The 15,262-nt window shown below is 36.6% G+C and overlaps 1 protein-coding gene across 4 annotated transcripts in view; it reads right to left on the bottom strand.

Annotated features, from left to right (window-relative positions):
- Positions 1-12,148, bottom strand: part of RIOX2 (ribosomal oxygenase 2) — a 45,012-nt gene extending 32,864 nt beyond the window's left edge. Inside the window, exons 1-2 of one of the 4 annotated variants that reach the window (XR_004232884.1) lie at positions 11,917-12,145; positions 4,422-4,851 (exon numbers count right to left, since the gene is read on the bottom strand). Coding sequence is in view for 3 of the 4 variants with exons in the window: in XM_031958886.1 (XP_031814746.1) it covers positions 4,422-4,851; positions 11,917-11,921 (435 nt within the window). In the remaining variant the exon portion in view is untranslated. Of the gene's footprint in view, positions 1-4,421; positions 4,852-11,916 lie in introns of all 4 variants that reach the window. The other 3 variants (XM_031958886.1, XM_031958885.1, XM_031958884.1) reach the window with 3 other exon arrangements.
- Positions 12,149-15,262: the final 3,114 nt, after the last annotated feature.

Below are 15,262 nucleotides of genomic sequence, written 5' to 3'. Positions count from 1 at the left end.
CTATCTCAAAACATTACTTTAAACCAAAAGTTGTAGAAATAATAGCTGTTTTCCTACAAAGCTGCTGATGCTACTTTCCCAATTTCATTGAAATGGAAGTGCCAACAGTTTGATTCATGGGTGGACAGAACACACCCATGTTCATTAGGGTTTTTTACATGCAATAAAACAAATATGCCTCTTTACACAAGCATTTCCAGAAGAACTGGAATGGCAACATGGGCAAATTCCCGAAAGAGCAATAAACAAAGGAGAATCAATGATCCCCCTCTCTCAGAGCATCCCAATCCTGGATTGTGATTGCCTGTCATTTGAACCAGTACCCAGGACTTAAAAATAAAAATAAAAATAAAAGCAGGTTTATAATCTGTTGAATAACCAGAGCTCCTGTAACTTGCCAGAGGCTTCTCAGCGACAATCTGTCTGATCAGTGTCTTTTCACAGGAAGGAGATGAATAAACTGGAATCAAACCTTGTAACAATACTTGGCCAATGACCCAAGAATTCACAGAATGAAAGATGTCTCTTCCCCTATTCCTTGAAGGGACAGAGCTTGGCATATAGTAAGTGCTTCAGGAATGCTTCCTGATGTGACTAGATTATTGATACCTTCTCACACTTAATATTAGATGAAATGTCCTTTCAGGGGGTAGGACAAGAGACACCTTTCATTCAGTGAATGCTTGGAAAAGTGTAGGGAAGCAATTATACATGCCAATCAGGCCAGGGAGGGAAAATTGCAGGTTTAGCAAAAAAACTTTTCCTGTTCCAATAATCCTAGCCAAGAGGCTGAGCAGCAGAGCTAACCAAGGTCATGGCTGCCTTGAAGAAAGGAAGATGGTACGTGCAAGATTTGTGTGAGTGAAGGAAAGTGGAAGGAGGGATCTGGGAAGGTGCCAAATTATTTTCTGAAGACCATTCCAGGCAGCTTTCCATAATCTGTTAGATCTAAGAATCTGCAAAGGAACACTCCAAAAACTAAAAGGGGTGCAGAAAACATCCACAGAAAACTTGCATGTTCCATAATTTTCTGTTGCTCTCTTGATAAATTAAGTAACTTCATTGTTTTTAATATATATTTGTTAATGTTTAATATATATTGTTAATTAATATGTCTAATTGTTAACTCATCTCAAAATGCCTTTCCTGCCAGCTTCTAATTATAGCAAGTAAGAGACCTGAACAAAGAAAATATACTTCCTGCAGATCAAAAAACTCTGGCTTCCTCACACAAGACATAAATTGTTAGCAGTCCAAGCTTTTTCTCTGATAACAATGGAGTTCAACTAATTCAACTTCTTCATTTTGCAGAGAGAGAAGCAGAGGCTTTATGTTGGGGTACGAAGATTTGATTATAAAAAAAGTCATGGGGAAGGTAGGTAGCAAAGTGAACAGAGCGCCAGCCTAGTCAAGAGGACCCTACTTGGAATCTAGCCTCAGATATTAGCTGTTTGACCACAAGTCATTTAACTTTTAACTTAACATTTTCCCCCCAAAATAAATAAGTAGATAGATAAATAAAGCATATTCCTGCAAAAGAGTACTAATTCAAATCTCTTCACTACACATAAAAGTTCAGAAAAATAAAATGTCTTGCCTATGCCCCAACTTCTTACACTGTAGACTGCATACGGTGTCTCATTACTGAAGTGAGGGGATTTCAAATTGTAACTTATTAACAGTAAATGTTTGATTTATATACCTAGATAATGGGTCACAAAACAATTTTCTGGGCCAAAAGGTGTCATGAATTTAAAAAAAAAAAATTAGAAGTCCTGGACTAAACCATGCACAATAAGGGGTCAAACCCACTTTCATATCTGAGAATCCATTCCTCTTTCCACTATATCAAAGATAACTCATTGATTAAAAAGAAAAGTAGACATTTCCCATAAAAGCTAAGTGGTTTAAAGTTAAAGCACATAAAAAAAAAGTTTTCTCAGTAACCATTACTATTAGATGTTTCATGCTATAATCCAGGCAAACTGGTATTTTCTCGATTCTATACACTGGTCATGCCATATGGCTGGAAGATGCCACCTTTTGCAGGAAGGCTTTGCCAAAGAGATAACTGCAAATAATTTCAACAGAGAAGGTACCAACATTAAGAGAAATTGAAAAAAACTTCTTGCATAAGATAAGGTTTTAGTTGGGATTTGGAAACAACCCAAAGAAATCAGAAGATGGTCATGAGGAGAAAAAGAATTAAATATGGGAGCCAATCAATGAATAGGCAGTAAATCAAGAGATACCATGTCCAGGTCACAAGCAATGACAAGTAATTCAGTGTCACTGAGTCAACAGTGTTGGGTCACAACAACTGGGTCAAAGCAATGTTCTGCAATGAGAGGCTCAGTCATCACCTTACCTTAAATCTCTGAGGCTAGTGGAACTGGATGGTTGCCCTTTTCTGATCAAAATCTTTTCTATAAATACTTGGAGGAGAAGGAGTAAGATATAAGAAGTCTGGAAAAGGGATAACTTATAAATAACTTTATAAGGTGAGGGGACCAACTGGAATTTATTGAGTGCCAAGGGAATGGCATGATCTTATGTGTACTTCAGGAAAATCACCACCAGCCATCTGAAGCCAGAAGACCAAGCAGAAAAGCCTTGCAATTATACAGGCATGAGGTGATACAGATGTGTACCAGGGCTGAGGCAGCATCACAAGAGAATAAAGGGCTAATACAACTTTCTTCATAACAGTATGAAGATAGAACCAACAGAACTTAGTAAGAAACTAGACATGAGGCAGTAGGTAAAAAGTCAAGGACGATGCCTGACTTGAGAACCTGAATGAAACTGATGCAGTAGTATGGGGCAGCTAGATACCTGCCCTGGAGTCCAAAAGACCTGAATTCAAATCTGCCCTCAGGTGTGACCCTGGGCCAGAAAATTTAACCCCATTTGTTTCAATTCCTCATCAGTAAAAATGAGCTGAAGAAGGAAATGAGAAAGCACTTCAGTATTTTTGCCAAGAAAACCCCAAATGAAGAATTTGACATAAATGAACAACAAAATATTGTGTGTATGTATATGTGTGTGTGTGTGTGTATGTATACCTACATATATATGTGTGTGTGTGTGTGTGTGCATGTACATTGCTAGTAATCTGGCCTAAACACTGCTTATACTTACTTGTATATAAGCTCTAGGTGAAGTGAATTAAATTTCAAAAAGAAAATTCCTGTGATTCTGGTGGCTTCTTAATAAGATACCAGACTCACTGGTGAATTTACCTATAAGTGGACTGATAGATGGAAGAAAAGATGGATAAACAGATAGAATAACAGAGGCACATTTACTAATTGCTTCTTATTTGCCATGTATTTTTCTTGCGCAACCAGATAACTGTATAAATATGTATACCCATATTGAATCTAAAATGTATTTCAACATATTTAACATGTATTGGACTACCTGCCAGATAGGGGAGGGATAAGGGAAAGAAGAGGAAAATTTGCAATAAAAGGTTGCAAGGGTCAATGTTGGAAAAATTACCTATGCATATGCTTTGTAAATAAAAAGCTTTAATTAAAAAAAAAAAAAAAAAGCAGAAAGAGGTGCACAAGGATTGACTAACTTCCATAATGTAACAGAAGAAATAAGCAAATATCAAAACAAGTCTTCCAACTCTTAATTAATAATCTTTCCAAGACAGTTCTATATATCACACACCTGAGCATTTCTAAATAGAAAACAAATCATTTTAACAGCCTTAGTGACCAAAGGCAGCTCACTCAAGATGAGGGAACTCAAGAGGACCCAAATTTGAGTAATCAATTAAAATGATTTTCAGAGACTATATATCTTTATCTATATTTTATTTAATAGTATCAATTTTAAAATAGCACACTGCCATGTATGAGACAAATATTACTAAAAACTCTGATTCTAAGTTGGTTGTTTTCTACTTAAAATAGTTCCAATTCTGTCAGTAGAAAATTCTTCATTGTTATTATTTGCAAAAATAGATTATTTTCCACTGCTAAAAAAAAAAAAAAACTTTACTATGTAACCTAATTATACATCTAATAATGATTTTAAAAAAAGTAATCTTCCTGTGGCCAAAACAGTCTTGCATGCTTATATTTCTATCCCCAGAGCTTAGCACAGAAGAAGCACATAATAATGTTCAGCTATTGATCTATATATTTTCATTTCTCTATGGAAATCTTCCAGGTTATTTTTTCCAGGAAATATCCAGGAAATTTTCCAGGTTATATTTTATAAAAGATCACCCTCTTTTCTAAGATTGAGATATGTACAGCAAGAGAATAAAAGGTGAACAAATTTTTGAATCCAAACTTGTAATTCAAGAATTACTCCAAGTGCAGTTAGTAAAACATAACACTACACACTCAGCTTTGAGCTACGAAAGCAATGTTCTACAATGAGAGGCTCAGTCACTACCTTACCTTAAATCTCTGAGGCTGGTGGAACTGGATGGTTGCCCTTTTCTGATCAAAATCTTTTCTCAGTTGGAGGTAGTGTACTTTGCTACTCTTATTTAACACCTTCTTCCGCCCATTCACACATCGGCACACATTTATATCTCTTCCATAATACATCCCCTGTCTGCACAGATGCTTCAAATCTGTTAACTGGAAAAGGGACTGAAAGTAAGCAGCCAGTGAGGGATCATCTCTCTGAATTAGAAGGGGCCTCTGTTCCCAGTATTCCTTGAAAAAAGTTTCTGTCTTGATGGGTGAGATCAAACTCTCAAAGAGAGCTTCAGGGCTGTCAAAGTTCAAAGGTGAAACAGGATCCACTGCCTCCACCTTCATTCGTTTACAAGGAACTCCATCCATGACCACATCTGCATTTGTACCATTTCTGGACATGGTCCTGTTTTAGGAATAAAAAGCCAAGCCATGAATCAACCAATATTCAATAAAGTGGTTAGTTTGGATCTGGGGAAATACAAAGATAGTATCAAAAATTACTATTCTTAACAAGAGGAAGAAAAGTTTTCATTTTATTTCTCTCTATCCCTTTCTGAACCTCCTCCTAATTCCCCCAAATCCATACATATTTTTATCCAACGTGATAGCCAGATTTGTTTTTAAACAGGATAGCACACTACTCCCAACTCTGGGAAACAAAACCATATACTAAAAAAATTCATCTTAATCTAATGCCAAATAATCTATAAACCAAGCTATATACTCTTCTTCCTATAAGAGCCTAGTAATCTTGGTCTTAGGCCAAACCAAGTTCTTCTTATAATTCTCATTCCCTTCCTCCCACCTAAAACTACATTGAGGAATCAAGAAGTAGGAAACAAAACCAGAAAATATACAACATATGTACACAAAATTTTTTCCCATGGGAGAGGAAGTAATGGGCAGGCTGGGAGTAAATTTCTGCAAAAATCCATTCAACATAGGTATGGATATTAATCAATTAAACAACATTAAGTACCAGGCACTTATATGCCAGGAACTCTGCTAAGCACTGGACACACAAAGGGAAGCCAAAGTCCCTACCCTGAGAAGCTCATAATCTAAAGAACACTAAGTTCTAACTCCAATTGAAGTAGGGGAATTTTACCTTTGTCTCAAAACTTTAAGGCCAGATCCCCTGCCTGATTCAGATTAAAATAGCATTTGAACCATAGACACTAAACGAATACATTCTGAGAGATTAAGGAATTCTCCCTTAGAGTAAGAACCAAAAATCAACACACATTGGATCACAAATAGCCTCTTCCCTCTAAGAAGAGATGGGGAACTGATGGGGCAGAGAAGAAAGAAGGACAGAAAGATTATAGAAATGCTATAAGAGATATAGTGACATGAGCTCAAAAGTCCAGGAAGAGGTGGGTGTGAGATTTGAGAGCTAAATCTGGAGAGGAACCAGAAGCCTTGTCCTGTCCCTCCCAGGAAAGGTCAAGTAGCTGGTATCAAAGCAGCTGGGGAGATACGGAGGTATGTATGTTGCAGAGTAGAAAAGAGTTGACTGAGTCCCATTACCCTGATACTCTCAAAAGCTTTTAAAATAAGTGTACAACTGCTACTTATTCCTTTCAACAGCCAATTTGTAGCTCTTAAGGAAGAATTTCTTAATTCTTAACTTCTTTAAGTGGATGATAATCCTTCTCCTATTACAAATACCATGATTCACATTGCAATATATGGATGAAACACATAATAATTTATGTCTATAGTACTTCAAGTTTTTTCAGAAGGCTTAACTTATAAGAACTTTGTAAAGTGGGAAATAATAAGATTTTATTTCCCCCATTTTATAGATGGAGAAACTGAGGTCAAGAAAAATGATTGCCCTGGGATTCAAACCAAAGCCTTCTGTCCCCAAAATCTAGTGTGCTTTTCACTGTTTTGTCCCAAGGAAGGCAGAAGGATAAGAGAAAGCAGAAAGGATAGATAATAGTGAGACTTATTAAATTACTTCCCTGTCACCCTTAAAAATATGACAATGAATCTTTTAATAAGCCAACACTGCTCATAATATTGTTATCTGTAAATACAATCTGGGTTTATATGTTAAATCCATTTACATATATATGTGTATGTGTGTGTATTTATTTATTTATTTTCAGGTAGAATAAGTCCTATATACATGAAAACGATTATCAAATATGCTCAAATCATTGTAGTAGTGCCAAAATGGTTTCAGAGTCAATCAATTATTCTTACTTAGCTGGTTCCCCTAGATTAAGTTCATGCATGAGCAAGACAGCTGCTCTGGATAAGCATTGCAGATCACTCCACAAGGGAATCAAACCCTGGTTCTTTTATCATCAGGGCCACATAATTAGCTTACCTTCCATTATGGCCCCCTATTATCACGATAAAATGTTCTTTGGCATTCAAAAACCTTTATAATCTGGCTTCTTTCAATCTAGCTATTCCCTGTCTAGTTTAATACCCTTCTGTGATCTAGTGACATGGGATTCCTTGTTGTTCCTCTCACTGGATACTCCATTTCTCATCTCCATTCATTTACACTAGCTGCAACCCCCCCCCCCCCCCCCCCCCCCCAACCTTGAATTCTCTTTCATCTTCATGTCCTGTCCAAACTAGTTTTCTTCCAAATCCCAAGTAAAATTTCTACAAGAACAATCCCTCTTATGGACAGTGACTCCAATTTATCCTGCCTAAATCTTGTTTGTACATAATTATTAATTTTCCCTTACATCATGTGCTCTTTCAGAAAAGGAACTTTCCCCCCACCTTTACCTAGAATATAGCACAGTATATGATACATGACTGTTGACCAATTGATCAGTCTAGTACTTCCACAAGTTTACAGGTGCCAGGTTAAGAACTCTAGTTGGCTATTATTAGCAACTATTATTAGCACAAAAGAGGCTTGTAAATGATGAATTTTTTTCCTATCAGTGGAACTCTCACTACTAAAGGCATGGAAAGAATGCTGTCTGATGGAAGAACCATTGATTTAATACCACTTCTTCATTTTACTGATGAGGAAACCAAGGCCCAGAAGAATTGGAGGACCTGTTCAAGATTACAAAAGCAGTAACAGAAGGAGGATTCAAATCTAATCTCCGACTCCAAATCCAGCATTTTCCTGGGCACTCAACCCAGATTTTTTTAAACAGGGAAGTTAATTACTGGCATTGTAACAGTATCATTTTCCCCTACAGAAACTATAAAGTATTTGTTACACAGTGAGATAAACAGACACTGGTAGCTAGGACTAGAAGCCCTATCACTAATTGTTTCTATGGTAAAATTTCAAGTATTTCAAGTAACAAACAACCACCTAACCAGAGCAAAGTATTACAACAAACAACTCAGATTTGGAGATCTGGAGATATCTGGAGATAAATTTTAGTTAGATCAGGGCAACATAGCATATACTGGTTTTTAATCACGTCTTCCATTTGTTTGGGGCAGTTTACTTAATCTATATGAGCCTAAAGTTTCCTCATCTATAAAATGGGGGTGTGTGCAGGGGGAAGGTTAAGAGGTCAGATTAGAAAGCTAAGAGTGGACTAGTTCAAAATCTTATTTTAGGCTGCAAATTTCTCTATCATATAGCTGTCACAGGTTTGATTTTTGAATTTTGCTCTTAAATGACAAAAAAACAAAACTCCCCAAACTTAGTTATCTCAAGGAGCCACAGTTGTGTTTTAAACATGCAAAGCCATGCTACACTTCACAATATATAATGGGCCGGTTTTTTTTTTTTGTTTGTTTTGTTTTGTTTTACGTTCTAGAATCCTAGTGATTCTGGAAATCAACAAATTTTTTAAAATACCAGCTCCTGATCCATTCAAGACTACTTACAGCTGCAATTTTCAATCATGTATCATCAGAAAATGAATGTCTTTAGCAAGATCAGACCTTGTTAGTACTTTGTAACTGAGAATGATGGAGGAAAAGCATATGTCAGATAAGTCAGTAAAGAAGAATGAGTGCTGTTCCCACTTAATTCAGAATTTTAAAAAACCTCCCCCCAAACACCCACATACAAAACCAACCGGAAAAACTACTTCTGAGACCCAGAGCTAAAGAAGGTGTGTTAAAAAGAAATGATCCCTTTTACACCCACACCTCTTTTATTCCTAAGAAAAAGCCAAATTTAAAATATTCTCTTTTTTAAAATGTGGCATATGCAAATAACTACCAGAAATAAGTGCTTACAATGTCTGAAAAATCAAAAGCAAAATGAAGTCATCTCTAAAAAAAATTCTACAATCCATTACTATTAAAACAAAAGAAAACAAAAAAATCACATATAAAAATTTTCCTCAGAACACGTGTAAACATATATATATATATATATATATATATATATTTTTTTTTTTTTTTCAGTATTGCCATCAGTTTATTGCTTCCATATTGCTCATGTCTCACTCACCTGAAGTTTCAACTATAAGTACTGGACAATACAGAGTTAAATACAATTCTCATCTTGCTTACAGAATACAGTCCACAAAACCAGAATACTTTTGTGCCACAGTTCCCCTAATTGTCCTGACTCAGTCTCCCTAAATAGTTTTGCCTCAGTTCCTAATTATTCTGGTCTAAACCACCACCTCTAGTGATGCAAAACCACCCCTCCCCCCCTCCCTCCTAATCAGAATATTTGATAAGGATAAAAGACCTCCCATCTTAGACATCATGACCCCAGCCCTTCCCCACTTATCAGAATGCCTCTCCCAATCCCAGAATGTCCCTCTACCCTGTCAAGAGTCTTGTTCTTGCTCTTAGCACTCCACTCCTGCCTCAGTCTACCCCTGTATCTGGCACACACACACACACACACACACACACACACACACACACACGTGGGTACGCGCGCGCCTGTGTGTGTGTGTGTGTGTGTGTGTGTGTGATTGAGAACTCAAATTATTTGCTGGATTCTTGGAAACGATAGTCTCATTCAGCCCTGGGACCAAACAATGGATCCATTTGGTCCCAGTAAATCTCTCCCTTTGAAATAAAATATTAAAAAATCTCTAATCTCTATCTTGCCTCAGTTTCTCCAGCATTACAACACTGCAATTATAATGATAGAAAAAAATTGAAATCAACTGTGAAAGCTATTTTCATTAGAATGTATTTAAAGAGCCTTTGTACAAACAAAACTAATGCAAACAAGATTAGAAGAGAAGCAACAAACTGGGAAAACATCTTCCCAGTAAAGGCCTCATTTCCAAAATATATAGAGAATTGACTCTAATTTACAAGAAATCAAGCCATTCTCCAATTGATAAATGGTCAAAGGATATGAACAGATAATTTTCAGATGATGAAACTGAAACTATTTCCACTCATATGAGTGTTCCAAATCACTATTGATGCAAATTAAGACAACTCTGAAATACCACTACACACCTGTCAGATTGGCTAAGATGACAGGAAAAAATAATGATGATTGTTGGAGGGGATGCTGGAAAACTGGGACAATGATGCATTGTTGGTGGAGTTATGAACAAATCCAACCATTCTGGAGAGAAATCTGGAATTATGCCCAAAAAGTTATCAAACTGTGCATACCCTTTGATCCAGCAATGCTACTACTGGGCTTATACCCCAAAGAGATACTAAAGAAGGGAAAGGGACCTACCTGTATGTGCCAAAATGTTTTTGGCAGCCGTTTGTAGTGGCTAGAAACTGGAAAATGAATGGATGCCCATCAGTTGGAGAATGGTTGGGTAAATTGTGGTATATGAATGTTATGGAATATTATTGTTCTGTAAGAAATGACCAGCAGGATGAATACAGAGAGGCTTGGAGAGACTTACATGAACTGATGCTAAGTAAAATGAGCAGAACCAGGAGATCATTATATACTTCAACAACGATATTGTATGAGGATATGTATGAGGATATATTCTGATGGAAATGGATTTCTTCGATAAAGAGAAGATCTAACTCAGTTTCAATTGATTAATGATGGACAGAAGCAGCTACACCCAAAGAAAGAACACTGGGAAATGAATGTAAACTGTTTGCATTTTTGTTTTTCTTATTGGGTTATTTTTACCTTCTGAATCCAATTCTTCCTGTGCAACAAGAGAACTGTTCGGTTTTGCACACATATATTGTATCCAGGATATACTGTGACATATTTAACATGTATAGGACTGCTTGCCATCTTGGGGAGGGGGTGGAGAGAAGGAGGGGGAAAATCGGAACAAAAGTGAGTGCAAGGGATAATGTTGCAAAAAATTACCCTGGCATGGGTTCTGTCAATAAAAAGTTATAACTATTTTTTTAAAAAAAAGAATGTATTTAAAGTTTTTTTAAAAAATAGAAGAGGGTCACGATTTAACCAAAAGATTAAAAAAAAAAAATTTTGCAATCTAAGGAGACTGGACTCCAGCCAATGCAAATATTAAATTGCTAAACAATTTGGGGGTACAAAAATCCTAAAAGAAAATTAATATGTATTCATATACCTTTGCTAGCAAAGGCCAGTTAGAGATAAGTATTTACTGGGTCCCCCTCTCTCCTGTAATAAGATCAGGATTGAATCAGTCTAACAATCAAGGGATACACGCTACAGACATAGAAGAGCAGGTTCTGGCAATTTACTGAAAGCTAACATGGTCCTCAGGCTTCATTGGTTTCAGTTTCAAACTTTAGAATCCAAAAAAAGTAAACCACTTATGGTATTTACTCAGCTGTGGGTGTTGGTTTTTATATAATTTTAAGAGGAAAAAATACATCAAAATCTACAATTTAACAGGGTAAAAAAAATGTTTTTTGGCTCATCAAAATCTATTCTATGCATGCCAGCTGTCAAAAGTGACAAGAATCATTTGCTTGACCTACAAACTAGGTCTCCTTACGATTCGTTGGTTGGGTAATTTTTCCATTCTACACAATTACAGTGGGTTCAGATTCTAACTGTCACTGAGCGATCTTAGACAAATAATTGTTCTGGGCTTCAGGTTCTTCGCTTAAAATCTAAGGAGACTGTACTGACTTCTGGGACCTCTTCTGATCTCAAATAGATGACCTATCTCAAAACTGTGTGTCAGAAGTCAGAAAAGTTTCATTTTGGTAAAATGCTCAAAAATGAATCACTCTTATTAAAACTTGTACTTAAGCTAACACAGAACAGGTGCTCAATATTAGAAAGGTAGGGAATTTCCAAATTAATGAAATACAAATCATTTAGCAGAGATATGGAACCCTTTCTAAGTCTGAAGTGCCTCAAGGCTGCTGCAGTCTAGACTAAGGCACCGGTACTTAATCCTTTGCAAATGCAATTTCCCCAAACCCCAAAACTTTCCCAAACTGAAAACCGGCAGACAAAGGTTCACGAGACGTGCTTGGTAGCAACGACAAGCAGCGAAACTCAGCCAAATTATTTCAGGAAGCGCCCCACCCCTCCGCCCCCGGTGGCCAGCCATTATTTCCAAACTTTCCCCTCATTCACACCACATTCTCGGGGTGGCAAAGGGCATACCACATAAGATGCACCTTCCTTTTTCCCAAGCGAACTAAGGTCGTGCTTTGGGAGGGTTACCCGTCATAGCCGTGCCCTTCCTCCCCCATCGAAGCGGAGGCCCAGGGTGAGGGCTGCCCGAGGGTCATCAAAGACAATCTCTAGCCAAGTCCCTCAACAAAGTGGCAAGGCTGGGGGTGTCCAAGCATCCAAGCGGGCACCTTCCCTTTCCCCCAGCTGATACAGAGAGCTAAAGGGGCTCCGAAAGGCGGGGCACAAGAGCCCGGGCTAAGGCGCACAGCCCGGGAAACCCGCGGCGCCAGCCCCCCACTTACCAGACGGGGCCTATTGCATGTGCCCCAGAACAGCACGTGGAGGAGAAAGAGACAGCAGAAGCGGCAGGCGGCCTGGGGCGGGGACGACGTGGTCACGCAGGAGGGCGGTTTGCTCGGGCTGGGGGCGGGGAAGTAGGCGGCCCAGCTGGGGCTGGAGTCTGCTGTCCCGGCCTTTTGTCGAGATCCCGACCCTTCCCCCGGAAGGGAGGCCTCCTCAGGGGTGGTTTTCTTTCACTCGCAGAGATCTGAAACAGAAGGCTTGGTCTTGTCCTTTTTTTTTTTTCTTTTCTTTTCTTTTTTTTAAATATTTTATTTTTAAATATTTTATTTAAAATTTTTAAATATTTAAATAATTATAAAATTTTTAAATATTTTATTTAAAATTTTTTTAATCCCCTGTTCTGTCCCTCCTCCCTCTCTGTGACAGTAAGCAGTCAGGTTATTTATGTGCAATTATGTAAAACTTTTCCTTATTAGTTATTTTGTGCAGAAAGACTAGAGTAAAAGGGGAGGAAGAAATGGAAAAATTAGCATGCTTCAGGCTATATTCAACCAATATCAATTATTTCTCTGGAGACAGATAGCCTTAGGGGATTGGGAATTGTCTTGGATCTGAGAAGAGCTAAAAATCAGGGCAGATGATCATCTTATTATATTGCTGTTACTCTGTACAATGTTTTCCTGGTTGTTTATTTCACTCAGCATCAGTTAATTTAAGTCTTTACAGGTTTTTCTGAAACCAATCTGCTACACATTTCTTATAGCATAATAATATTCCATTATAATCATATGCCACCACAAAAAAGAGCTGCTACAAATATTTTTGTATAAATTGGTCCTTTTCCAAGTTTTGTTTTGTTTTAGGTTTTTTGGCTGTTTTTGGGATAGAAATTTAGCAGCTGGATCAGAAGATACATGAATAAGTAGTATAGCCTTTTCGCCACAATTCCAAATTGCCCTCCAGAATGTTTGGATCAGTTTACAATTCCACTAATAATGCAATAGTGTCTCACTTCTCACAAACCCTCCAGAATCCAACATTTTCCTTTTTTGTTATATTGACCACTTTAATGTATGTGAGGTGGTATTTCAGAATTATTTTAGTTTATATTTGTCTGATCAATAGTGATTTAGAATATTTTTTAAAATATATGCCTATAAATGACTTTGATGGGGAGGGGATGAAAATTGTTTAATGTCCTTTGATAATTTAAGAATTGGGGAATGAGGGGAAAGTTGGGGAGAATTTAAGAGTTGTATTTTAATAAATTTGATGGATTTCTCTATATAGAGAAATGAAACTTGTATAACAGATACTTTTTGCAAAATCTCTCCCCTCTTTTTTCTGCTTTCTTTATAATTTTGGTCGTCTTGATTTTGTTTGTACAAAATCTCTTTAATTTCATATAATTAAAATTGTTTTACATTTTATAATGTTCTCTCTATCTTCTTTGGTCCTAAATTCTTCTTTATCCATAAATCCACAAACTAATTCATGCTTTCTTATTTGCTTATTATATTGCCATTTATCTGTAAACTATATTCCCAGTTTGACCTTGTCTTGATAGATGATGTGAGATGTTTTTCTATATCTGTTTCTGCCATAATGTTTTCTGGTTTTCCTAGCAGTTTTTGTCAAATAATGAGTTTTTGTTCCAAAACTTTGGATCTATATGTTTGTCATATACTAGATTACTATGGTCACTTACTATAATATAATTTGTATCTGATCTATTCCACTATATATCATTCATTTCTTATCTATTACCAGATTGCTTTGATAATTACCCACTTTATAATATAATCTGAGAACTGGTAGGCTAAATCACTTTCTTTTGCATTTTTGTTTCATTGATTCCCTTAATATCATTGATCTTTTTCCTCCCCCCTCTGGGTGAATTTTATTTTTTTCTACTCTATAAAATAATCTTTTTGTTAATTTGATTGGTATGGCATAGAATAAATTAGTTAATTTAGGTGAATTTTCATTTTTATTGTATTTGACTCTGCCTACCCATGAACAATTAATATTTTTCCAGCTATTTAGATCTGACTTTATTTGTATGAAAACTGTTTTGTAATTGTATCCATATATTCCTAGGTTTGTTTTGATAGGTAGACTCCCCACATATTTTACATGGTGCATGGCTATTATAAGTGGAGTTTCTCTTTCTATCTCTTGCTGCAGGACTTTGTTGGTAATATATAGAAATGTTGTTAATTTATGTAAGCTTATTTTGTATCTTTAAACTTTGCTAAAGTTGTTAATACTTTCAAGTAGTTTTTCAGTTGATTCTTCAAGATTTTCTAAGTATACCATCATACCATCTGCCAAGAGTGATCATTTCGTTTTTTCATTGCATATCCTAATTCTCTTAATTCCTTTTTTTCCCCCTCTTATTGCTAAAGCTAACATTTCTAATACAGTATTAAGTAATAGAGAGGAAAATGGGCATCCTTGATTTTACCCCCATATCTTATTGGAAGGCTTCTCACTTATCCCCATTACAGATAATGTTTGCTGATGGTTTTAGATTTTACTAATCATTTTAAGATAAGCTACATTTATTTCTATTCTCTCTAGTGTTTTTAACAGAAATGGGTTCTGTATTTTGTCAGAGACTTTTTCTGAATGTGTTGAGATGTTTTTTGTTGGAATCCTTACAAAGTGTTAAGAATTGAGAGAGACAATAATTATCTAATTTAGCATGGTTCAGTATGATTGATCTGATCCTACAAGGAAATGTTATGGGCCAGAACTTGAAACAAGGAACTAAGTGGAATTGAGGAGACAATGTTTAAATCTAGTTTAGAATTGATTTAATCCTACAATAAATAATGGTTTCCCAGTGATATAATGATTGGTGTGTACTCAGTGTACAGCATATAAGCAAGAAGTTCTCAGGGCCAAAGAGCACTCTGGGAGATTGAGAGCTGGGAGTGAGTGGAAGTGACAAAGGAGAAGCTGCAAGAGCTCTTGGAATCAAAGAGGGAGATAGACCTCTAAGAAAGCTACCCTGGCCTAAGGAAAG

The sequence above is a fragment of the Sarcophilus harrisii genome, chromosome 3, assembly GCF_902635505.1.
Source record: "Sarcophilus harrisii chromosome 3, mSarHar1.11, whole genome shotgun sequence".
Lineage (NCBI taxonomy): Eukaryota > Metazoa > Chordata > Mammalia > Dasyuromorphia > Dasyuridae > Sarcophilus > Sarcophilus harrisii.
The sequence above is the reverse complement of the archived record's forward strand: the minus strand, read 5'-3'. Positions and strand labels throughout refer to the sequence as shown.